This window comes from Gambusia affinis, linkage group LG08 (assembly GCF_019740435.1).
Source record: "Gambusia affinis linkage group LG08, SWU_Gaff_1.0, whole genome shotgun sequence".
NCBI classification, from domain to species: Eukaryota; Metazoa; Chordata; class Actinopteri; order Cyprinodontiformes; family Poeciliidae; genus Gambusia; species Gambusia affinis.
Window position 1 is genome coordinate 22,500,141 of NC_057875.1, and position 25,615 is coordinate 22,525,755.

The following is a 25,615-nucleotide window of genomic DNA, read 5'->3' on the forward strand; positions in this document are numbered from 1 at the left end:
ATGCTCATGTCTTCAGCATAACACAAGGGTATTTATCTCTCTTCCGATTCTACTTTGTGAAATTATTACTTTTATTACAGATAACAAAAAAAACTAAAGAAATCTACACAATTATCTTTACTAAAGGCAAAGCTACACTGTAGCCCAGTTGGGCCCCAGAGTTTCAGTCTAAGAAATTATTTGTCAGAGAAACCATTATTCTAAATTAACTGTAAAAGCTCAAATTTGGTGTTCAAAAAAACCCAAACAAACAAAGTTAAAAAAATATATTCAAACAGACTCAACTTGTTTTTTCAAACGTCAACAAACAAGGTAGAGGAGTTCAAAAATCATTTTATTTATTTTTTTAATTCATTCAATGTCAATTTGCCTTCTTGCAAAGAACTAACTATGCATGACTAAATATTCAGTACATTCAAACATTTACAGTATTATTATCCGAGCCACAAAGCACACGGACAACACATCCAAAGATGCTTTCTATCTCTGAAGTAGACTAGAGCTGCAGAAATAAAGAAATAAACAAGTTGAAGGTAAAAAAAAAAAAACCTAATTCCTATGACTGCTGCCCCTGGAAAAATAATAATCCATCTATACTGGAAAAGAAAAGCAAATATTAAAATGTTCCTGTATCGTTGCTTCTGTTTATGTGCTCTAAAGCAGAGCGGCACAGACTTATTGTATTAGATTGAATAAGAAAGACAGGGACGGAGACACAGTACCTTTCTATATCCTGAGCTAGTTCAAAAAGGAAGACTAAGAATCCCTGATACAAGTTAAAAAGTCCCTTGTCGATTCTACATCAAACAAAACGCCTCGCAAGAGTAAAGCAGCTTCACCTCTCGGGCCTTTTTGTAGCGTTTCATTCATTTTCAGTTTCGCTATTAAAAACCCTTTTGAGCAAATCCTTCATTTTCACTGACCGACGATCAAATTCTGTTGAAAGATCTGGTCACATGACGCACCGTTCTATAGGTCTCCGTCAGATCACGCGAACAGGTCAGTGGTTTACAATTTTTCAATCGCGCGAGTCTTTGACGTCGGCGTCTACACACACACCCACACACACGCCCACACCCACACACACACACACACTAAGGCACATGTTGTTGGTGGTTGATCGCCAAGCATGATCTGCAAGGTGAAAAACTGAGCTGCGTTGGGAGAATTCTTTGCAATCTGAGACAAGACATTCAGTTGAAGCCAGATATGTACACACTCTGAAAGAAAAAAAAGTTTTCCCCTGTTTGACATTAAATCAGATTTTGTTTTTTCTTCTGTTTTAAATCAGTCAAGATTACCAACATTATTTCCATTTGCTTAACCCTAGGATCACGAGTAAGATCTTTTTATTCGAGAAAAAGTATTTGTTTCTTGAAATCCAATGCGAGGTTGTTTTGGCTTTGTAAGCTTCTGGTAATTCACAATGTTTAAGTAAAGCCCTACCGGTGGATACATTTTCAGACAACACCTCAAACACACTTCTTCCTTGTGTGACATCATTCTATGATTAGAAAGAGAAAAATCAGGAAAAAGATTGTGATTGCAAACATATCTTATAAATCCTTGGGTAGAATCTCCAGATGTACCATCTGCTTAAATAATTACATGAAGGCATAAACAACGTCCAGCCGACATCGTCAGGGTAGGAGACGCATTTCCCGGAGACGAACGTGCTTTTTGGTATGACAGATGCTAGCTGAAGCTGGTAGGGTGAAACAAGTCGAACGTGGGCTGAAAGGCCACTCGGAGACGAAGAAGCCATTCCTTAAAGATGAACTCAGGGATAAATGCCTGCTGGTGGCATGTTGATCATTGAAACGTTTGACCATAATGGTCGTTGCTCCATTTGGAGCCAAAAGTGGGATGAGAACACCAACCCAGCTGCGAAGCACGGCGTTAGCAGTGTTATCTTGTGTGACCGTTTTGCTTCAGGAGGGACTGGTGCGCTCAACAGAAAAGATGACATACTGAGGAAATGAAAACATCACGTGGAGATGCTGAAGTAAATATGGACAATGACGATCTCAGCATACCCGCAAAATAAAATGTAAAAAGTTACTTTTATTACGGTGGCCGTCATAAAGCACTGATCTCGCTCCTTATAGAAAGTTTGTGGGTAAATATGAAAATTCATACAGCTTCATAGTCGACTATCAAATACTAAACTGCATGCAAAGTTCAGAATTTTAATAAGTATTCTGGTATTTAGCAAGCAGAAATAATTGTGAGTGATCTTAACTGCCCTAAAACAGAAAAGTTTAGTTTGGTGAGATTCGTTTGATGGAATGTCAAAACAACGAGGCAAAGAGGAAGAAAAAAAACATTAATAAATAAATTGAAGGTTTCTGGAAATATCTGGTTTCAACTCTAAGTGAGCGAGTTAGAGGCAGCTTGGAGGTTGGTAATCTATCCGTGGCAGAGCTCATGTTTGAGTTAGTACAACATAGCAGCAAGTCAGACAGAAACGAGCTTGGAAAGCAATCTGTTCTACATTTACAATACTGCGTCATCTATACGGGATGGCTAATTATGAGTGCATTTAGACTCTCTGATAGCAAACAGAGATTCAATCTGTCAAAACAAACAAAAACAAAAATTAAAAGACAAAACATTTTGCAGTTGAGGCTGCCAAGGAGCATTTGATAGTGATAAAAATCTCTGTGCATATATTATCTCTATTTGTATTCTGATGTGCGACCTGAGAAAACAGTATCAAAAGACACGCTATTTCAACGTGTGATCAACACTGTATCGTAGCTAAACATTAACAAGATATCTCCTTATCATTAAACTCTGAGTCAGAGACGGCGGAGTCAAGTTTTTATCGATCACAAAACGTTATAGGCCGGAACAGTCCGAAGCCGTCCTCGGTTCAGATCAAAAGGATTCGGTTCGGTTGCGAAATGACGAACAGCTGGAAGCAAGTTTGTGACGGTTTAAACCACAGGAATGTCCCCAGCAGGGTTCAGATGTGTGGATTCTCCGATCGCCCCGTTTCACCTTGATTCTATTTACACTTTCAAACCGTGCCATCTCTGAAGAAGACGCTATCAGATATAGTCGTACGTACACGTTTTTAGTATAAAAATATGATCTAATTCAAGTGAAAACCGAAACATTAAAGCAAAACGAACAAGCAGTACACTTTTTCTTTTTTTTTTTACGTAAAAGTCTTTAGCAAAATTAGGGATGTGCACAGTCCATCACCATAATGTGACTTCAAGACTTGGCTTTTACTAGGGGTAAATGGTTATGCAATTAGATATGTACAAACACAATGCGATCTCATGAGGGCATGAAAAAAAGATTTTTAAAATTTCCCAAAAATAATGACGCTGCAATAATCAAAAATCCAATTTGTTACTTTTAAAGCACCAAAACAATTATAAGAGTAGCAGAGCTGCACATATGTTGAAAAGAGCCGTAAAATAGTAAAATAATTTGAGTTAAACTTTTGTGCATAATTGCTTTCCATACACCATGCATTTGAAGATTTCTTTTATGGCTGAAGAGAACCTGCTCTGATTGCTGGAGGTCTCCCAGTCAGAGCTGTTAGTCCAAATTCACTTTAAAGAAAAAAAACAAACAAAAAAAAACTTTGATGTAAAATCTTGTTGGAACTGCTTTATCTGACAGAAGCTACATAGAGATTAAAACTACTTACACAAATTTGAATTGTGAAGAGCTGGAGGTAACTTCGCCTGTCCTGGTTAGTAAAATTACAGCGTCAAAAAACGCGCAATCCTCATTAAAAAATTCTTCTTTTTTAATCAAGGTACACTAAATAATTTCATGGTTATTTATAGGGGGGCTCTGTTTTTCATGGACGGATATAAAACAGATGATCATATGCTTCTCATATTATTCCGCATGTATGTTTTCATGCTACAAAATCCAAGTAGATATTTCCCTTCCTTCTGGTGGCTAAGCTAGCATGTTCTTCTTATACAAATGGTTGGATGACAGCAAAATGCGAGAGTTGCCTTTTTATAAACATGCACTGAGACATCGGGTTACAACTGGGACTGGAGGATTTTTGGCTAAAGCGCCGCCGATTGGGCTCCGGTCTTTTTCCATACAGTTAACTCATACGGTAGCGCGACCAGGACAAGCTAACACTCTTTAAGCTCAGGTAAGTTAGCTAAAGGCGAACTATTTTCGGTGTCAGTTTGAGATTAAGCCAAAGAAAACAACGTTTAGGAAATCTCAGAGTTGAGGAAAGGATCTACGCTACGCAGAAAGATCGCTGCTTACACTTAATGCTAATCATGCTAGTGGCTAAAACAATGTTAAAATCAAGTTAAAATGTTAACTATCATTTTTTCCTTCTTTGAGAGTAATAGTAAAAATGATGTGATGGCATCTCTTCTATGAACATAAAAAAAATCTATAAACAGTAAAAAAAAAATTGGTATTGGCAGGTTTTCAAAAATATGAAATAGGCTACAAACCACTGATAAACTGCTGATAAACTGATTGGGTACATGTATAAGCCAAAAAATAAAAATAAAAAGCTGTGGGGGGAGGGAGATGCTATCGCTGAGGCAACGTGACACAAACTAAAAGAAAACATAAATTTCTATATTCAGGCGTGCTGCTGCTGAGATTCTAGTGCGGCTCAAGTTGGAGTCGCACTCGGCGCGGGACGGAGTGTCAAACATCTGAGCGTGCGTTTTTGTTAGGAAAACGGCTCAGACATTTTGTGAACAAATCACAGACAAGTTTGTGCTTCCTCTGTGCAACAAGATGCATTTTCAAGTCAAATCCCGGTAATCGCAAATCAGCTTGCGATTGCGTTCGTACGCTTGGCGACTCCGCGGCTGTGTCCGGTTGTATGAAGAAGAACATGCTGGAAGGTTTTGAAGCAGCAGGATTGTTTTAAAACCAAATAGCTTCTTTAATCGCTGCCAGGTCGAGGTGGTTTAATTGGTGCTGACATTATATGGCTCTTTAGCTTCAGAATAAAAATCTCTTTTCGAAACGCACAACTGGAGTGGCAGTACTTGAGTTCCCCGTCTTCCCTCCTTTTCAGGGCTCACCGTAGGCTAATAGCTGAGTTTGGTCAGAAATGCTACAAGGATTTCTACAAAGTGGCTTTAACCGGACGGCGTTTCACATCTGATCTAGTTCTTCTTTTTCTTTCTGTCTCAGAAGGTTCCAAGCAATGGAGTGGTGAGAAGCCTGACCAACCAAAGGAACCGTCCGCCAGAAGCGAATTCCGCCGCGTCGGAGACGGCACGGCTCAAAGTGGTTGAACCCTAGCTTAACGGAGAGCTCCGTGTTTTCTCTGAACGGTTTAGTTTCTGTTCGCCGGCCGGTTGCTGCAGGCCCTCAGTACATGTCTCTATAGATCTCCTGCAGGAGCGGGTGCAGGGACGTGTCCTCTGTCTTTTTGATCTCCTGCACCAGCTGCGCGTGCTCCGTGACCAGCTGCCGGAGGTCGGCCAGTTTCTGCAGCAGTTTGGGGAACAGGAAGGCGTCGTCGGGGTGGTTGGCCAGCAGGTGGAGCTGGAGGATGTGGACGATGCTCTCCTGCATCACCTCTATGTGTGACACGTTCACCAGGCCAGGTCGGTCTGAGGGCAGAGGAAGTCAGAGGAGACATCATGATTGTCTCTTTCAATTTAAAAAAAAAAAAAATCCAGGGTTCAATTTCTCAGAAAATAATGTGATACGGATCAGTAAGAACAAATTTCCCGTTAGCCTAACCTCCACAGCAGATGATGGCCGCGACAAACAGCGCCAGGTCGCTGTCGTCCAGCTCCAGCGCGTTGAACTTCATGGCAAACTGGAACTTGGGCTCCATCATGTCGCTGAACGGCCGCCGCAGGCTCTTGAGGAACTCCCGGGTGATGAACCCCGAGCCGTACGCCACGAGGAGGCCGTCTTTGTTCATGCTGGAGGCGAGCATGGCGAAGAGCGCTTCGTACACGCCGTACTTCAGGAGCGTCACCTGGTCGTTCAGGTCCAGGCTCGAGAAGCCCGGCACGGACTTCGCGAACTCGGTGAGCTCCGTGACGGTTTCCACCGATGTGCACTGGCAGCAGTGGAAAATCCGAACCTCGGCCTCTCTGTCCTTGAGGGCCCCCGCCGAGCCGACCATCTTGGCCACCAGCGTCTGCTCCGCCAGCTGCAGCGTCTCCATGTCGTGGATCACGAACGGCTGCGAAGGGAGAGCCGAGAGTTCTCTCGGTTATCATCATTTAATCGTGATTAATCGATTGTTGAAATGTAGTAATCGGTTAATAATTAACTGGAGTATAAAATCTCGAAAAATGGCCATTTGCTGACAGAACAACACTGTTAGGGCAGTAATTAAGCCAAAATTACAGAAATATTTACATTTTCCATTTATGATGAAAAACCTTTGTCTATAAAAATGTTCTACCCAGGACATTATCATTTTCACCCAATCCAAAAGTCTGTATTCTTTTGCTATCCATTGATTAATCAAAAAATAAAAAAAAAGGTTAGTAAGCAGTATTTTTAGCTGCAGATGCATCCATTGCTACAAATGACCTAGCATGCACTAAATGAATGTTACTGTATTTTAGACAATAAATATATATATATATTTTTTATCAAATAATTGAATTGTTTGTGTATTTGGATCTTTTGTTGTATGTAAAAAAGTGGCTGAACAAAAAATCTGCAGAACGTGGCGCTTCTTTTATCCGATTAATCGATTAATCGTCAGAATAAGCAATAGAATGCAGTCCTATTGATAATATGCTCAAACTGAAATGCGGCCGTCTTTACAGTGCGTACGGTTCGGAGCTAGAGGGTAGCTGACGGACATGGAAAATGCTGACTCGGCACAAACACTGGACTGTTTACACATAATCTCTAAAAAGGCTAAAGTCAGAACCCTCAGCCCTTATTGATACGTTGAAAATGACTCATTTATGCGGACGATCGTCTAAATCCCCTCAGAACAAACGGAAGAGCTTTGAAGGCAGAACTAAACATCAACATGAAAGGTAAAATTGTAGCCAGCTGTTTAAAAACAACAAACAAAAAAAAGATGTAAAGACGGAGAGAGCAGAGAGGAAAAGTCAGGTTGATTTTTTAAAAGAAAACATAAATCATGTTCATTCTGGGGCTTATTAGGAGCAATAATCCTTATTTTTTCACTCCTAGCAATATGTAAGATTTTTAAGGTAAAACTATTGATTGTTATAACTTAGGCTGATGAGTTTACAAGAGAAATGAGAACAATTTTTAAGATCCTTATTAGATTAACCGAATACTGTAAAACACACACAAAAAAAAAACAACAAGAAAAGATCTATAAACGCGCACATTTCCAACTGAGTACATTCCTGCTTTCGCCAGGCGTTTTGATCCCCAAAGGCTCAGAGTAACATCTACTGTATGTATGAACACAGATGGAAACTCGCCCTGTCCTTCTCGACCCATTTCACGCCCACAAACATCCATCTGAGGAGTTTCCAACCAGCTCTGGGGGTTTTGGCTTCTGGCCTGAATTCAACCTCTTTTTCCTCCACTTCAATGAACAAAGCAGGACAAAAAGGGAGTGTTTGTAGAGACCACCCAGAGAGAAAGTCCGTTTTGTCATTTCTTGTGGGATACTACAGGTTTTTACAAACTCAAATTTAAGACTTTTAAAGACCTTGTTAAAACTAATGCGAATGAAATTATAGACATGTGACCACAGCAATGAACAAACTTCGTCCAGCTAACCGGCGATAAATTTCCATTTACCCATGATAGACAAAAATGCTAGCTAGGAAGGCTATGTAAGCAGTCATAGAGTACAGACCAAAGGTTTGGACACACCTTGTAATTGGATTCAATTACAAGGTGTGTCCAAACCTTTGGTCTGTACTGTACGCAATGAAGGTGTCTGAGAGTGACTCAAACTTTTGCCTGACAAAAAAGTCCAGAGAAAAAGAAGAAGAAAAATAAACCATACCATATATCAAATTAAGACAACATTTAAGACTTGTGATCAACATATGTGAAGCCATCTTACTTTTTAAAAATGACTTTAAGGCCTTAATTTAAGATGGGTTAAATTGAAGACTTTTTACGGATGCGTGGGCGCCCTGTATCACACCCAGACGATTCTTTGATTGCAGACTTCTAGAGTTGTCCGAAATCATTTCTTTAGGGAGAAACTAATCGATGCTTCCTGTGCGGTCAACGCCTTTCACTCACCAACCCACCACTTCAAATCAACGTACAGGGTTGCTGGTCTTTCCGGTGAGTATGGTCCGAGCCTTGGCCTTGTTCATGCTGAAGTTCTTCAGGTAGGCCTCGTATATCTGCCTGGCCAGCGTCTTCTGGTCAGCGAGCTGGGGGTTCACCACCTCCCTCTCCCCCGTCACCATCTCCGCCTTGAGCTTCAGCTTCTCCGACTGGGGCATCCTGCCGAACCGGATGGCTGCGGAGAGTGGATTCAGAGGCAGACGGAGATTATTTAGCTGACGTTTAAAGCCTAAAAATGCATCTAAAAAAAAAAAACCCAATAGAGGGTCTGAAGATGTTCTAATCGGTTGACAGTAAGAACGTAGCAACAGAGACTTTGCATTATGAATGCTAAATAATCACAGAAAATAAAAGCGGTCTGTTTTGTTTCAAGTGTCGCTTTTCTGCACATCGACGCTCTGCATGAATTCAGGAGAGAAACGATGCTTTATTTGTTTGGTACGTGTTCGTAGAGAGCCGACATACCGGGAGCTTTCGGTATAAATACGTGTACTGCTAGCTACATCCCAGCTGATGGTTGTCTGAAACTTGAAATTGAAGCAGTCATACAGCTTAAAACACAGTTCAAACCGATCAGTTTGTCATGTAAACGTCTGAATTCGAGGGACAAATTCAAAAGTAAAATCTTTTTAGAAATAGTTTTCTCAAAAATGATCCCGCTCAGTTTTCTGGCATTTACAATAATTTTGGAAAGTTGAACTAATCCAAAAACAAAGAAAAGTTTGGTCTAATTTCACTTCAGACAGTGAGAAAAAAAAAAGTGTTTGTGTCGTTTTATTCAGTGTACAAAAATATCTTGTTTCAACTGTTTAAAAATGCTGTTTTAGCAACGGGCTTTTAAAGTGTTTCTAAACACTGAGCAGATTTTTTTTAATCTTTCCATTTTATATTTTAATTATTTATGTTTTTGGATGTGCTCCAAGTCTTCGAGGTTAGAAGGCTTCCTTTCAGCCATCAAAATCTTTAGGAGCCTCCTTATAAAATTGCTTCCAGGCAGAAGAAACATGTTGAAAATTAACTATTTTAATCACAGATATAATTGACGATATTAGCAGCAGTAGTAGTAAGAATAGATTATGTTCAGGTAAATTACTTTATTTTTCCTCTTTTTTTTTCACTTTTAAACACTGTTTTCATGTCGAAATCTTGCATTTCCATACAATAAAATATCTTTTTAACCTTTCAGGAAGTAATAAATAAAGGTGGCACAAAACAAAGTGGGCTTCCTTTGAGTTAAACACATTCCCTTATGAAAGTGTGATGGCATCTCTCAGACAGGCTGATCCCATTTAGCTAATAATGGTGATTAGAGGCGACCTGTCTTTGACCCCCACCTCTGTGGTTTAACCCTATAAGAACCTAATGCAGCATATAAGTCTCTCTTTACCCATGGTAAGATGAGTGTCTCAGGTTTTAATGGATTTGATGAGGCCAAGCTGTTGACCACGTACGAATAAACAAACACACATACACACACATATCTCCCTGAGAACACACAGCGTTCGGCTGCACCCTGCCTTTATCGTACCATAAAGCCATAAAGGAGGACCTGATTTCTCTGTTGACCCGCCTCAAGCTCGAGTACAGAGGAGTGAGACCGAGCCGGGAAGCGACTCCCGACCCAGATCACGACACCCGGGGACGGGGAGGCCCCGTTATGTTGCCGCTCACAAAGCGAGATCGTCTGAAGACGCTTGGACAGGAGCCGAGTCTAATCAAGACCTGGACTAGTGGTTGGTATTAAGCCCACTCCCCGCGAGCCGACATGAGCAAATGAAGCGTGTGTGTGTGTGTGTGTGTGTGTGTGTGTGGGGGGGGGGGGGGGGGGCGCGGGTAAGGAAGCCAGACACCGTATTGGTCCTGTACAATCGGCCGTTTCAGCGGCCCGTCTTGTTAGTGGCCGGGACGCGGGGTATTGTTGTTGTTACCCACATTTGCGACGTGAAAAAACCTGTTGGTCTAAAATGGCCTTTTATTCTCCCAAAACAAATCAGCGTTTCCCCCGCCGTCCTTCATCAGACAGACATTTGGGCCTTTGGCGCGCCTCGTTTATATTTTCTAGCTCTGACTGCAGACATGGCAACGTTAAGAGAGGAGGTATTCCCTCGAATCAACTCACCGATTCATGAAGCTCGGTACTTACTTTCTTTACCGTCTTTCCCATGTTGAGGGGTCACCAATAGAAATGGGACTCTATGTCACGTATTCAATTCAATTCAATCCAAAAAGACCTTACTAATCCCAGATGGAAATTAAATGTTGTAACTCATATTCTACAGTTTTCTTCAAAGAGAGAGTTATAGATGCTGATGGATCTCCTGCAGCAGTCTGTATTACAGCGGTTTTGAAGAAGCCTCTGAATGAAGACGCTCTGTTGTTGAGTCGTCCGAGACAGTTTGCTGATGATCAGTTTGTTTCCTACTGGTGAGAGCACAGTGCCCTGTGGGATCCCCCCCCCTCCTAAAAACCCCCCCCAAAACTCTTGGCTTTTGAATGAACTTTCTCGAAACAACGACCGAATTAGAAAACTATAGCTTGCTTTTAAAGAACGCTTCCGTTTAGAAAGGGACGTCAAGTTTTCATGCAACACAGAGATTCAACTGTGGAATCAATCAGTAGTGGATGTAAAATTAGCTCCATGTGCCGAGGACAGAATCAGGTCGCTCTCATCTTAAATGTCTGTCCCCTCTGGTTACATTTAGGTTCATGAAACTTTATACACAGGCTGCAAGCAGGACCACAGCTGACTCAAATACTACTACAAGTTGCTGAGTATTAAAAGACCATCAGTGTCAACATTTTGACAATCTTCAAGACACAAACAAGTAAAAAAAACAAAACTACATACAGTTGTTTTTAGCCTCCGTACAGCGTGGAGGGCCGTATTGAAGTGTGCAAACTTCCTATGTAAACCCACACAAACACACGTCAGTTATTTCCTCTACAATCTGCATCTAAGCGCCTTATTTTTTTTCACACCTGATCATGGTTTTGTGGTTGCCGGCCTCCTGCGTACACACAGCAACATTTACCAGAAGCTCCTGCTTTTGATTTATTTACATATTTTTTCCCCTATCCTAAAGAGTGACTGACTGCACTTTTACAGAATACAACAACAGAAACTGAGTAATCAGCAGCAGAGTGCAATTCATCAGGAGGTGACAACAGGGACGGGAGCTGAGGACTGACCGGTGAAATGCTGGGAAGAGATGCAGTTTGTTGCGTTTCAAGACGCCAGTGATGACGACTGATGTACTTCAGTTAACGCCTCGCGCTCGGTCAGATATGATGTTTTACAAAGTCGCTACAATGATAAACTTTTAATAACAAACTCTGGCCGAACTCTGGCTTTCAAAAACTCGGACGCTGCACAAAATGTTGCAATTTTATTTTCAATTCGAAGGTTAAGCAGATAAACTGAAATTATTATTACAATTGTTGGATTCAGCAACTTAACGTGTAAACACTGCAGTGCAATAGCAGGACTCGTCTACATTAATGATTATTTGTATTTTTTTAAACATAATATGTACATTTTTGAGCCTGCCTGGCAGCTCTGTATGCAGGCATTTTCATAGAAACTTGAGTGGAAAGAAAAAATGTTGTACAAAAAGGTGTGCAAGGACTTCATGCTTCCCTCTGCAGACAAACTTGGTAGTGATTTCAGTTTCCAGCAGGACTTTAGGTCTGAACATGCTGCAAATATTACCAACACCCGCCTTAATCGCCATGGGAACATTGTGACAAAGCAGAGAGGATGAATGTTGAACTTCCAGAGCGTCTTCAGCAGAACCACAGACTGATCACATCTATACCACACTGAGAATTCACAATGAGTCGCGAAGGTGTCAATCGGTGCAATATCAGCGTGTGATGGTGTGTTTGCAACTTTCTTTGCCATGTTTAATGACTTTCCAGACCAAAATTGTGCATCGGCCAAAATCGGAAATGGCAGGAAAGACTTTTTAAATTGGTATCAAACGTTTGTGCAGCAGAAATTTGAGTTTTTGCCGCCATCATTTTAAGGATATTAATAAATGTTTCCGGAGGTCATCAAAGGTCAACCAGCCCCGACACCTTTACAAAATCAAAGGCTCTGTGGTGTCGGTCGGCTTTGCTAGGTCTGTGCACTAAAGTTTCTTGTTTGTGTCGTTACAATTTTTAAGATTTTACAAAACAAACAAACAAAAAAAGAGTTGTCAGAGATCACCAGAGGTCCAGCGAACGTTTCAGGCGAGAGTCGGGGTCACCCTGGACACATTGCCAGTCTGTCGCAGGGCTTTAACACAATAATAAATGATCTGTCGTATGTTTGTGTAGCTGATAGACCTTTGATGACCTCTGGAAACATTTATTTACATCATTAAAATGTTTTAGCGGCACAAACGAAAACTTCCTCCTGTTCCAAGCGGCAAAAACGTAGCACTAAGGTTTGACACCAATTTCTTTTCGACAGACATAAAGTCCTGAAATATATCGCTTGTGTATATTATATATATATATTTTTATAATATACAAGTTTCATTTGAACTGTTATAAAACTATAACATGGTTGAGGTTACCAAGGTGCACAGCTTTATAACTATAACATTAATCTGTTTTTAACGACTGTTCATGCCTGTAGAGGGCTGTTCAAGTTTCCATAGTAACAGCACAACGGCCCCAGCCTGCTCAGTTCTCTTAGCCGGCTTAGTGGGTTTAGTCTTCTGCATTGTGTTGGTATTGCCCAAACATGCACCGTCTGCAGGACTCACCGTTGTGGGACATGCCCACGGCCAGGCACTTCTGGAAGCGGCAGTATTGGCACTTATTGCGGTTCTTTTTTTGGATCTTGCAGCGGCGCTCACACCTGTCGTACTCCAGCTTCAGACGGATGGTCCGCCGAAAGAAACCCTGCAGGAAAACGGACCCAAAGCAGAAACAAAAAATTCAATTCAAAGAGTGGATTCATACTTGGACTGGAGAGGGGGGGGGGAAATCAAGCAGACCTCGAGAAAGCAAATTCCTTCCAACGTTTTGAAAGAAACACTTTTGCACAAGGAGTTACTTTTTTGTGAGTTGTAACATCAGAAAACACTGTTCCTAAGCGAGGCTTTCCTGAGTTACATCACCTTGAAAAGAGAAACTTTTCACACAGTGGAGAGCAGATGAAACAATTTTGAGTTTGGAAAATGGAAAATAAGTCAAGCTGACCAAACAAAACTGTTATCTTGTTCTCAATATTCACAAAGTAACATTGAACTGATTCAGTGGATCACATTAAATCCATTTTAGTCACGGGTGACACCAACACGCTAAGGCCCAGAAATGGTCAGAAAGCGAGAGGTTACCCCGGGTTACCGAGACATTCGACCAGCGTGTTCAGCCCAGGTTGAATGACTTTCCCTCACTAACCCCGGTGAGTCACATGCGAACCCAGACTGACACAAAACAAAGGCACCAGGACAGTACTTCGGCCCCGACCCTAGAAGACGACGAGCCAACGCTGCTCGTGACTGGTGTCACAACCGGTCAGTGTGCTGACATCACAGGGGGTCGCATTTCTCCGCTGCGGTCAAAAATCCAAACCAGGGGCGTCTATTTGTGGGACCGCCGGCTCGTTTTCCACAGGAATGTTCTTCCTGCAGATCAAACTTTCACCTACCTACCGGCTACGTGCAGGAGTTGCTAGTAGAAGTTGGAGTGAAGCGGACAGGGACAAATCTCTTGGATCATCCATCCTTTTTCTCACACTCTTGTCCCTAGTGGGGTCAGGAGGTGCTGGTGCCTATCTCCAGCTAACGTTCCGGGCGAGAGGCGGGGTACACCCTGGACATGTCGCCAGTCTGTCGCAGTCTCTTGTACCACTTGAGCTTTTTTTTATTTTATTTTTTGCATTTTTGTCACAATTGACCCAAAACGTCAGTATTTCATTGAGATTTTTCTATGAGAAGGAAACAGCAGGTGGTGCTAAATGGCCCAGTCAAAGTCCAAATGACAATTTCGGGCGAGTCTTGAAGTCGAATGTTAACGATTGCGCTCCGTTCAATTTGACCAAGTTTGAACAATTTCACAAAGAAGAAGCAACTTGAAGCTGATTACGTAGGAAAGGGTGGCTTTAAAAAGTGTCGACTTGTGGGGGTAAATATAGATGCATGCCACACTTAAAAGATCTTTTTAGCCAAAAAAAATAAATCTGTAAACCAGTTATTCTTTACCTCACACTTTAAGACATCATCTTGCATTGGTCTGAGACATAAATCCTGTTAAAAAACTAACATTTGTGATGTTTGCACATGCTTTTCTATTGCTTATCTATTGCAAATCTGCATGAAATCAGGGCTTCAATCAAACCTGCCTGTCAGATGAAGCCGTTTGACCTGCAGTTGTAAGTTTAAAACCCTAAACAAAGAAGGTTTTCTGACTGATCTGACTCAGCCCGCGTATCGCCTGATGGAAAAAGGAGGCGGGTGGGTTTATTTAGCGACAAAACAATGTCATGTAAACGAGCTGCATCTTGATGATTTTGAGAAGTCGCTGAAGGTTTTGTGTGCACAAACAAACCAGAGCGACGGTTTGGTTAAGATCAGCTGCACTTCTGCCTTTGATCAGGTCACGTTTACTTCAGCAAAGCGACGGTGTTGCTGCTTCTGCAGCGTCACACAAGCACATTTCCTACATGTGACTTTGTGGTTAAAGTGATCAAGTTGACCTGTGGTTTCTGTGATAAGCAGTTTTACACACACAAAAAGACACTTATTTAGAGCCACACATTTTGCCTTACCTTTTTTGACAAAAGACTGAATTTTTGACTACCATCATAGGGAATTTTTCATAGTTAAAGAACCATAATTTTATTCACATTTTTAGGTTTTAAAATAAAGAAGAAAAAAAAAACTTCTGCAAAAGGATTATGCAGTTATTGCATAATTTGGGATTATGGCATTTATCTAAAATTCGTAAAAAGAAAAAAAAAGAAAACTGCAAAAATGTTGTGGAAATTTAATGCAATTATTCCACAAAACATAAAACTTGCTGCTAATCGCTAAAGCCTGCATTCGTCTGTATTTGTCTATATTCACACATATAAGTTGTAAAGAGTTATAAAGATCCCTTTTATTAAACAACACATTTCACATAGAAACCCGAAGAGAAACAGAAACAGAGCCGTCTCACTGCGACTAAAGCTCTAAAAGACTGAACCATTTCTTATTGTTGTCCTTTGTTTTCTCTCAGAAATAGCCCTGGGCCGTTGTTCAGCGAGACCAGTGAACAATTAACTGAAAGATTAGCGAGTGGGTCCAAGTGAAGCCGAGCCTGATATTTCACAAGTTACATCAACACACGAGTCACAGGACAGGACACGCCGCTTCTGGAGGCAGAGCGGTCGATAACGCTGCTATTCAGCTTTCCTAATGTTCCTTGTCGCTTCATTGGGTTTGATCATTTAGGTCAAAACAAAACCAAAAAAAAAAAAAAAAAAAGGAGAGAAATTTCAGTCAGGACTAATGTTTCACCAACATCTTCGCCAACGGTGCAGCGACTCACCTTGCAGCCCTCGCAGGCGTGAACGCCGTAGTGGTAACCCGAGGCCCGGTCAGAACACACGCGGCACTCCAGATTGAGCGAAGAGGAGGAGGAGGACAAGAGCTCCTCCTGGGTGGGCGCCATCCCGCAAACAACGGAGGACGGGCTGGACGCCGGCGTCAAAGCGTCTGCAAAACACACAAACAGCGACTGTGGCACCGCACCGCAGCTTTGACAACAAATGTTGTTTTTTTAAAAAAAAGAAGTCGATTAAAATCGATTAATTGTTAACCAGAGAATACAGGCTCAAAAAAAAAGACGATTTACTAAAAGAATAACATAATCAGAGCAGCACATTACATAAACATTTTGCAATCAAGATAAAAACTCTTCTTTGTCTGTAAATATGTTCTACCCAGAACTGATTCTGTGAAAACGTTCACAGAGTTCAAATTCTGTAAAGAAACTAAATCTATCAAGCACCCTTTGATATTGAAATATTAATCAGTTAATCCAAAAAACAGTCAATAGATTAGCCCCACACTGCATTGATGTGAAGTCGAGCAGAAAAAGCTGAGCTTTTTGCATGCCGACGTTGATTTCTTTAGCCGCAAATGCACAAAAAGAAATACTAGGTTACTGCGTTTCAGGCAATAAAATGTTCATTTTATATTTGAAAAAAGAATTGAATGATTTGTTTGGTTGCATCATTTAATACATTTCTAATCTTGTATATAAAAAGGGGACTAAATGGTTCAATGAAAAATCCTCTTTAGTTACCAATTATTTTTTTTATCCAATTAATCATCAGAATAATCAATTACTACAATTGTTAGAGTTATTCTACATTACGACTACAACTGACTAATGTCCCCAAATTTTCTCATTTTGTACTTCTAAAAGAGAAATTGGCTAAATCTGTATCAGCAGGTCACAGCAAATTAAATTTAAAAAACCCCACAAAACTGCCCAAAGCAACTCCATATGAGACAATATTTAACACAACAATCGTGTTTTTGTCTTAATCCACAGACAAATGTCACTACACCCAGCACATTAATTCAGTAATAACCTCAAGATATTTTGAAACAAACATTAAAAAAAACAAAACTATTTCCACTTCAGTGAAAGCATTTGCTGTTCTGTTCTACCAGAAAAAACAAACAACTGTGAAACTCCCAAAAATGTTGACCTCTTTCCCCCAAAGAAACTTTGTTCCATGATAGCAACTATTTATACTGAGATGTCAGCATGCTAGCTTCAACAGCCATCACGGTGTTACACAGGGAGCAGCGACGATCAAGTCACAGGACTTTACCGCGGGTTGCCAAAAACACTCATCTATTTGCACCGCCTGAGCGGAACATGGTTGTCAGAGCCCTCCTCGGTGCCCATAAAGCACCGGTGAAGTGGTGCAAAACAGTGGCTCTAAGTCAAGCCACATGAGTTTAGGTGAGCGCTGCCAGCCTGGGGATAAGCAGCATTTGGCAGCGGCCTGCGTTCCAGCCTCGTGCAAAGCCACATGTTTCATCTGAGCGAGGACATGGAGAACACGGCAGCTCCGATCCTTCACCGTCTCTCCACAGAGACATCATAAAAGCTGCTAAAGCCCCTCCTGGTGACTCTTCCATGACATCATCGGCATTTCTGCCATTGCTTCCACCGTCTTCACTGTGCTGGCTGGCCTGCGCTGACCTTACACCTGCAGTGTGCCGACAACTTTTTTCGACAGATTCGCCTGACGTCCGACGTCTTTTAGCAGGGAGACGCAGCAGCGAAGCGGATGTTTCCTCAGGGATCGTGCAGGGTGGCAGAGGAATGTGTGAATTCCTCACCGAAGAAGGGGGAGGAAGAAAGAGGAAGAGATGAGAAAGGAAGCTGTGAGCACAGGAGAGAGAAGGCACACATGCGAAACACAAACAGGAACGAGGGGGACTGGGCCAGGAGAGTGGCTCATTGGGTAATTCAGAAAAAAACTGCAGTTAATCTAAACCCTTTTTGCTAACAGGCATTAAGATGTAGGTCAGTAGAAGAGGCTGAGCAAGAAAAAAAAAAATGGACTGGGAACGCATTCTAGTGCAATCTTAATGTCGGTTAAGACATGGTGCGTGTTTTCCCCGAGGTAAATCAACTTTAATACTTTTTAAAACATTACAAATGCCACACTGAGTAACATTTAAAAAATACTATAAATACAAGAGATTCATTTGGGTTTCTACAGTCAGTGTAGTGCCAGGTTTAAAAGTTTTTGTTTTTTTTTTGTTTTTTTTGAATGAACCTAGCCTCATATGGGTTGACAACAGAAGTGAGCCAGTGGTGGATACGAGCTCGTATACGTAGACATGCTAACACGCGGGCTAGCAATGCGACATAAGAAAGCTGAAAATGTCAACCAACCCCCCACTGTCGATGCTATTGCGTCACGTGAGTGGCGACGGCTTTTACCTGTCGCAGTCGTCCGTCGTCTCTCGTGCGTTGAGCCTATTATGGAGCACCTATGATGGAGCTAGCTCTTCTAGCTAGCTAGCTAGCTGCTGAGGGTGGGGATATTAGCCACTGGGCAGACTCAATCGCTTCCATACACATAACGGAATGAAGATGTCGGCACACGACTCAAACTTTTCCCTGACAGCACAGTTCCATGAGAAAAAAAAAAACCTACATGAGATTAAATAGTCCTGATTAATTTAAGGCCAGTTATTTTACTGAAAATACAACATTTTAAGGCCTTAGGTTTAGATACATGAACTTAAAACCTTTTAAGAATGCCACTCTGTTTTATGAACATTTAATTGACATAGATAAGGGAAAAATGAGGAACATTTTAAAAAACTCTGCTGTTTTGATAATGTTATCAAAAATATTACATGGGACCAAAACAAGGGCTATTTATACCCCTTGAGCAAGCCCACAAACGTGTTTTTCGTGTATTTTAATTGTATTTAACCAACCAACTCAACGTTGTGCATAAGTGTGAAACTGTGAAAAAGAAGAATGCCTGTTTTTTTTAGCATAAAACAAAAAATCTAAAAAGGTGTTAAAGCCACGGGAAGTCCCATTTGTATTTTTTCACATCCCGTGTAGGTGTGAAAAAGGTGCTAAGGTCAGAAGAGAGGAATATTGAACTTCTTGAACATCGTGCAAAAAGGTAAGTGTGGAGGACTTTTCTGTTTGCGTTACCTAGGAAACTGGAACCTTCAGACCCATTGTGGGAGGACTGGTATTCCGGGACGTCGAGGGAGCTGAGGGCATCCTCGTCAATGGATGAGGGGATGTCCTGAAGCGCCTCCATGCTGCCCATGAAATCGTCATCACCACACAGGGGGCCATCCAGCACTGAATCCTCCAGGGGAGACGGGGGCTGGTAGTGGCTCTCTATGTCGACCATTGTGATGGAGGAGCGTGCTGGTGACGCCGTCACACATGAGACTAAAGGCCAGAAATCAGAAGAGGGGAGATTATTCAGACAGATAACACTAAAGCATACTGTCACACACCAATGACAATGTATTCCATCTAATGGGATTGTGGGTTGTCTTGTCTTGCAGGACAATTTTATACCTGGAAAAAACCAGCAACAGAGGGAGGGTATTTCTTTTCTTTTCACATCTTGAATTTTTCTAGATAAGGTTAGATGGATTCCTGTGTGGTAATGTGAGAGAAAGTCACCTGCACATCAATGTACTCCCTACCAATCATACAACAGTCAAATGTTATTTGAATTATAGCAAATAGGAAACCAATGGGAACAACAGCAACAACAACAGCAACTCAGTCACGTAACAACCATGTAAACCACACTGCATTGTCAATGGGCAACGAGGTGAAGACGGTTCATTGACAATGCACCATCGTTGTCAACAAACCTTCAAACTGCACATGGCAAATCAGACTAGCTCAAGAACACTGCATGAAGAGCTACATAGACTAGCTGGTCGATAAAGAAGGAAACAGACACTGAGGAAGAAGACTTCCATGGTTTCAGTGCACAGGAGGAAGAGGATGACGGCTCTCCGTGACTTTTAACCGTATGTTATTTAAACCAGCCCTGTTAGTGTTGTTTTGCTATATTGCTGCTGTTCAGAAAGAAAAGCTACGGCATATTATTAAAACTTTAAAAAGACGTTCTGTGTACCGTCTTTCTTTGTAAATATCTCATGTTTCAATGTAGGCACATGCGGCTTATACACTGGTGCGGCTTATATATGTACAAAAATGTGTTTCCTTTAAAAAATGTAGGGGGTGTGTGGCTTATAATCAGGTGCGCTCTATAGTCCGGAAATTACGGTACATAAATAAATAGGAAGTAAACAAAGGAATAAGTAATGGGCTATCACATAATGATGTGAAATTGAAAAAAATTTAAGGGGTATGAAAATGTTTCATAATAACCATTTTCACCTGAAAATCTTTACAAAACACATGTTCATAACTGAACTCATGACACCTCCCACCCCCTGATAACGGACCAAGCTAGCCTCATGTTTCCACCAACATGCAAGGGAATGTAAACACACACAGAGCAGATTAGCTGGAGTCTGGAGAGGTTTAGTCGATGTGGTGTGAAGACAGACACACACATATGGACAGGAACATCTAATGTCATTTAGTAACAGGACAGTGAGCGATTGGTTATGGTTGCATAAATTTTTGCCTAACAGATTCACATGTTTGTGTCAACTAAACCAAGACTGCTAAGTGATGCAGTGCTCACTGATTAGCTTAGAATTAGGGTTTGAAAGGGGTACGAGTAGGCAAGACTCCAACAAATACATCGAATGAGTTCAAAACCAGAGGTGAGAGGCTTGATTTGGCACACTTAAAGAATAATTGACCAATTATCAACGCTGGAATCATGTATAGAAAAAAATTCTCACAAAGGCCTGTGGATGGTTTGCTGTACAACAGGTTAAACTTTGAATTAGCAGCCTCAACTGACAATCATATCGCTGTCCATGCAAGCAAAGGCTAAATCTGATGGGTTTCTACTTATAGCCCACACAATATTCATCTATGAACAAGACAGGACAGCTTTTAAACTCTACTGCAGATGAAAGTAGTTATAGTGTGACAATGGCATGAAGACAGCTGCTTGGTTTCCCAGCACAAAGAGACACAAACTAGCTCATAAAGTGAATGTGGACCTTTAGGAAAGTAAACGTCTTCAACAAGGATTCACTGAGGAGTTTGCACCCTCAGTCTAAACAGTAATTGTAGATTACTTTAGATCTCTACAGATGGTAGATGAGAGGTAGATGATTATAGATTATTTCATCATCTCCAAGAACTGATGAATTTAAGGTACTTTGGTAACTCCGTAATTCTGAACTTCTGTCACCGGCGTTTGCTTGTGTTTTTTCTTCAAAAGATGAGCACCATTCAACTTAAATAAATACTACTCACTTCAGGCATATTGCTGAAATGTTCTTGAGATTGAGAAATAAAAAAAAAATGCTGAAACTGTTGCATATGGTTTTGATGTGAAGTTTGTAAAACCCTAAAAGGCGATGCCCCCTTCCGATTCTTTACTTTCATGATTCATTGACTTGAGATCAATCAAAGTATTTACTCAAAGCTAAACATCCACGCACGTAACACATATCTTTAAAGTGTGAGCTTCCCCGATGAACACCGTCAGTCCACCCTGGGCAAAGACAATCTATTTTGGCAAACGAGAGGTGATAAAAGGCGAGTCAGGAAGTACAACCATCTTACCTTAGTTAATCAAAGAGTTTCGCGTTTTCTATCCAGCGTTAAATCCCTGACTGCATGACGTCTACCTGCTTAGAAGAGCTTGTACAATCATTCATTGTCTGTCCATATGTCTGACTGCATGAAGGGACCACAAGTTAATGTTTAATCCATCTATCTTGTGGCCTGAGTCCCAGCAAGCCTGTGAGAGGAAGGACCCCGAGGGACAAAGCAGAAGGAAGATGGGCCGATAGGGCTGCCCATGTGTCTGGAGAGTCCACAGTATGAGTTCAGTCTGGACAGTAAACACTCAACCCAAGCCTTATCACTTCACTTTGATATACTGGCAAGCAGGCCCTTTTATCGTTATGGAGACTGAGCAAAGTACACCCAGGGTAATTGACACTTGGCTTTATTATGTGTGGGGTAGGTTTTTTTGTGGCAAATGAGCCACAATACAAAAAGGGATGATAGAATCCTTTCAATAGGAAACGTATGGTTTAAACACATGGCAAAGAGCTGATATTACATTTGAAGATTTCATTTTGAAATGAAGTTCTCAGAGTCGGGAGGAAAGTGGAAAAGTGTCCTCGGCGAGAAACCATCACTGAATCACTTTATGGAAATGCTCTTTTTATTTTCCTGCAAAACTTGTAACTTGTTCACACCAATAAAAGAACCAATAAATTAGTGAAAAACAATATCCCAGTTCTTGATTGGCCAGTTCACTGTCCTAATCGGAAACCCCTTAGAGAAGCAATGCAGTGTCCAGGAAGATTAGAGCCACAAGACCCAACAATGCAGACAGCTGAAGGCTGTCATAAAACCAACCTGGGCTTCCTTAACATCTCAACACTGCAACAGACCACACTGATGCAGCAATTTACCTAAAGGGACCAAATATTACGCCCAGCACATACTTTTATGTTGCACAATTACACAATTTCCTTTTTTTGCTAAATTAATTTTGCCTTTTTATTACTTGTAAACCAAACTCGTCACAAAGAACATTAAAAATTATTCAAGAAATGCATCCCTCTGTGAGTGACAAATGGAAATAAAATGAATGGTTCTTTTGACCAAATGACGGAAATGATTTATCTTGTAGTAATATACCAGTTTATTGGCCCCCATTTAAAACTTGGACAGTTGAAATGATGTGAGAAAAGTTTTCAAAAACTTATACCAACACTTCAAAGGTGCATCAAAAATGATCCATCTGAATCGTGACAATTATGTCACGTCAAGCTTCGACTGCCACATAAATCCACAAGCTGCTTTTAACCAGCGTCCAACACGTGTTTTTGAAGTGCTAGCTGAGATTAGCGGTCTTATTGCCTGTCAATATGACCTGCATCCACCGCCACCCTCAACGGAGAAATAAACAGAGTTACATAAACGCCCCCAGCCCCCCACTCCACCAACCTCACCCCCGATGGACCCTGACCTCTGGGCTGACAACGTGTTCACTGCCCGAAATGTTCTCCCAAGTGGGGTGAGCGTACAAGCTGACCGGGCTGTCCGAGGACAGGCCGCGGCGTGACCGTGTCAGGTTACCTGAGGGGTCTGCGGGGACCTGCCCTCGCTCCCCTCCCACTCCACTCAACCACATCGCCGCCTGTTTATAGCACATCATTACATGGTGGAAACTTGGCCTGCGTGTGCCACTGTTGTGGACTCACAACAGCAGTTGAATGAAACTCTCAGATTACCGTTATCAAGAGTAGAAAATTGTTTCAGAGCAGCAGCCGGCCCAGACCGTAGGTGTTTGTTTTTGGGGAAGCGGGCAAGGTGTTTCAATAAAGTGCAAATAAAGTGGGAAATGTGGCAGGAAGACAGAGCTGGTCAACAATCTCAGCTCAGACTTACAGCGACAGACATTTGTTTACAGAGACTTCTGAAATTCATTTGAGTTGTTGTTTCTGTTGTTTTATTTATTTATTTTGGATGTTTAAAATCTCTTTCAGTTTCATGTTTTAATGTTCATTAGAATTGAAAGTTTCATGATCTTTGAGAATGTGTTCTTGCTTTATTATACCATTAACGCGACATCACTTGGAAATGGTCTCGAATCAGCAATATTCTCGTTTACCGCAATAACCTCCGGGACAATTTATCATCCATCAAAATGTGTTTCAGTGTGTGTTCTAATCATTACAGATGGGGACAAAATTAATTTTTAGATTTTACAAAAAGAGTAGAGATTTAATAAACCTCAAATTGTGTTTGAAATACTTTTTAATGATCTTGTGATGACTGAAATGTTCTCTAAAAAAATGTTTCATTTACCACTATTTAACAAACTCAAGTCAAATCCCTTCTCTTTTGACTAAGTGCAGATATTACAAACAATACAAAACTTGTTTGGGGCGCGAAAGTCTTAAGGTCATGACAAAGAAATTGTATACCAGCCGATGGTTAGCCTTGCTATGAGTAATTACTTGCAGTAAGATTACAGATCAATCCTGCTACAATTCTACCCTCATTAACAGTTTCCCCTAGTTTAATGTCAAAATAAGTACCTACTTAAAAACTGAGAAATTGTGAAAGTGAAGAAAAATTTTTTATTTTCTTCCAAGAAAACAGTTTGGGTTGAAGAGATGGAAAGCTATTGATGCACTCGTGTAATTTAGTCAGCGTAGCTAGTAGGGGCGCCGCCAGGAATCTTGGGCCTCATGACGAAAAATTGAAATGGGCCCCCCCTTCGCAGCTGTTGTTACTGTTTCTTGAGTCTATCTAATCCAACAAAAGCGACAAACTTTTAAAGGATTGTAACTGCCTTGCTTTCTTTGGTCCAATACTGATAACTAGCACAATATTTACTGCTAGTGAATTTGCAACAGTATGCAACAGTCCGCATACGGTATGCAAGTAGGTTGCTTAAATTTTTATTAGTAGTTTGAGCGTCTCTCCCCACCAGCAACAGTCAAAGGCAACGTGCAAAATATACATGAAGCATTCCAGACTTCTCAAAATATTATATATATTTTGTTCAAGCGGCAGAATATAACTTTAATAAAAAAATGTTTTCTCCATATTTGTTAAAGTTGTCAGCTTGTTATGTAGGACTATCTGGACTGACAGGAGGCTATATTTTTATTATCTTTTTATAACGATTGTTTGAATTTATGTCAGTAATAAAAAAAAATTTGTTGTTGTGTAATTCTAAAATGAGCAGAAAGAGAAAAAAAAATCCACATAGCCTCTCTGGAATGATGCTAACGAGGTTGTCATTGAACACAGTGTTGCTCACCTTTTTCACTGGGACAGGGGGAGCAAGAGGGAGTTATGCTGGTCTCAGGGTTAGAGCTGCTGCTCACTGACTCACCTGTTGTTAAGTTGAATAAAAAGTACAGGGACAAGTTAAACATATGAATATGTTGGCAGATTTGATCCTTCATTCATTAAATGAATGGAGGCAAACAGTCCGTAGCTAAGCTAACTATGCTAAATGGTTGATAATCTCACACGGTCTACCCACCTCTCTTGGAAAACTGGGTGACAAATTGAGGATAGAGAACATTCCTTGTCTCTCTCCCTATCTCTATTTTATTTACTTTATTTTTTTGAAAACCTAACGTTATAATTTTTCTTAGCAGCATAGTAACAGCCAAACTCGTTCTGGTCTGCTACCAACTGCTGCTGAACATCATCAAGTAATAAGCAGGAACGAACCATTTCGTGCAGATCCGGGGGGGGTTGTTCAGTGCAAATGTGGACGTGTGCTCTTTGCTCTGGGAGTGGCAAAAATTTATTTTACTGTTAAAATTTTTTTTTTTAAATATTAATTTTGTTATTAACAGGGCCCTCGATTTTTTTCTATTTCTAGACCCCCCCCCCCTTCAAAAAAAAAAAAAAACAATTCCAAGGTCCCTTGGAATTGTCCTAACTTTCCAGCGTCCCGGCAGCTAGCATAGCAACCACATGCTTGATTGAGGAAACAGGGATAAAACGGAAACAAATGTGTGCAAAAACAACAAATACAACATTTCCTAGTAGACCTTATGAACAGGTACAAGGAAACCTGTTACTTTTTTTCCTAAAATGTAGGGGTTTTTTAGACAAAAAAAAAGTCTAACTACTTTTTTGCAGTAGTTAGACAAAAAAAGTAACAGGTAACATTTGGTGGACATGTACTTCTTTCCTTCCTATCTACAATTACCCTAATACGCAGTCATAAGTT

At 41.0% G+C, this 25,615-nt stretch overlaps 1 protein-coding gene across 1 annotated transcript; it reads right to left on the reverse strand.

Annotated features, from left to right (window-relative positions):
• Positions 1-313: 313 nt before the first annotated feature.
• Positions 314-25,048, reverse strand: pparab (peroxisome proliferator-activated receptor alpha b). The gene is made up of 8 exons (XM_044124896.1): positions 24,914-25,048; positions 24,686-24,760; positions 18,922-19,170; positions 15,763-15,929; positions 12,990-13,128; positions 8,211-8,410; positions 5,713-6,166; positions 314-5,579 (listed from the first exon to the last, which is right to left on the reverse strand). Exons 1-8 carry the CDS (start codon positions 25,032-25,034, stop codon positions 5,335-5,337), a joined length of 1,650 nt encoding a protein of 549 aa, XP_043980831.1. The 5' UTR covers positions 25,035-25,048; the 3' UTR covers positions 314-5,334.
• Positions 25,049-25,615: the final 567 nt, after the last annotated feature.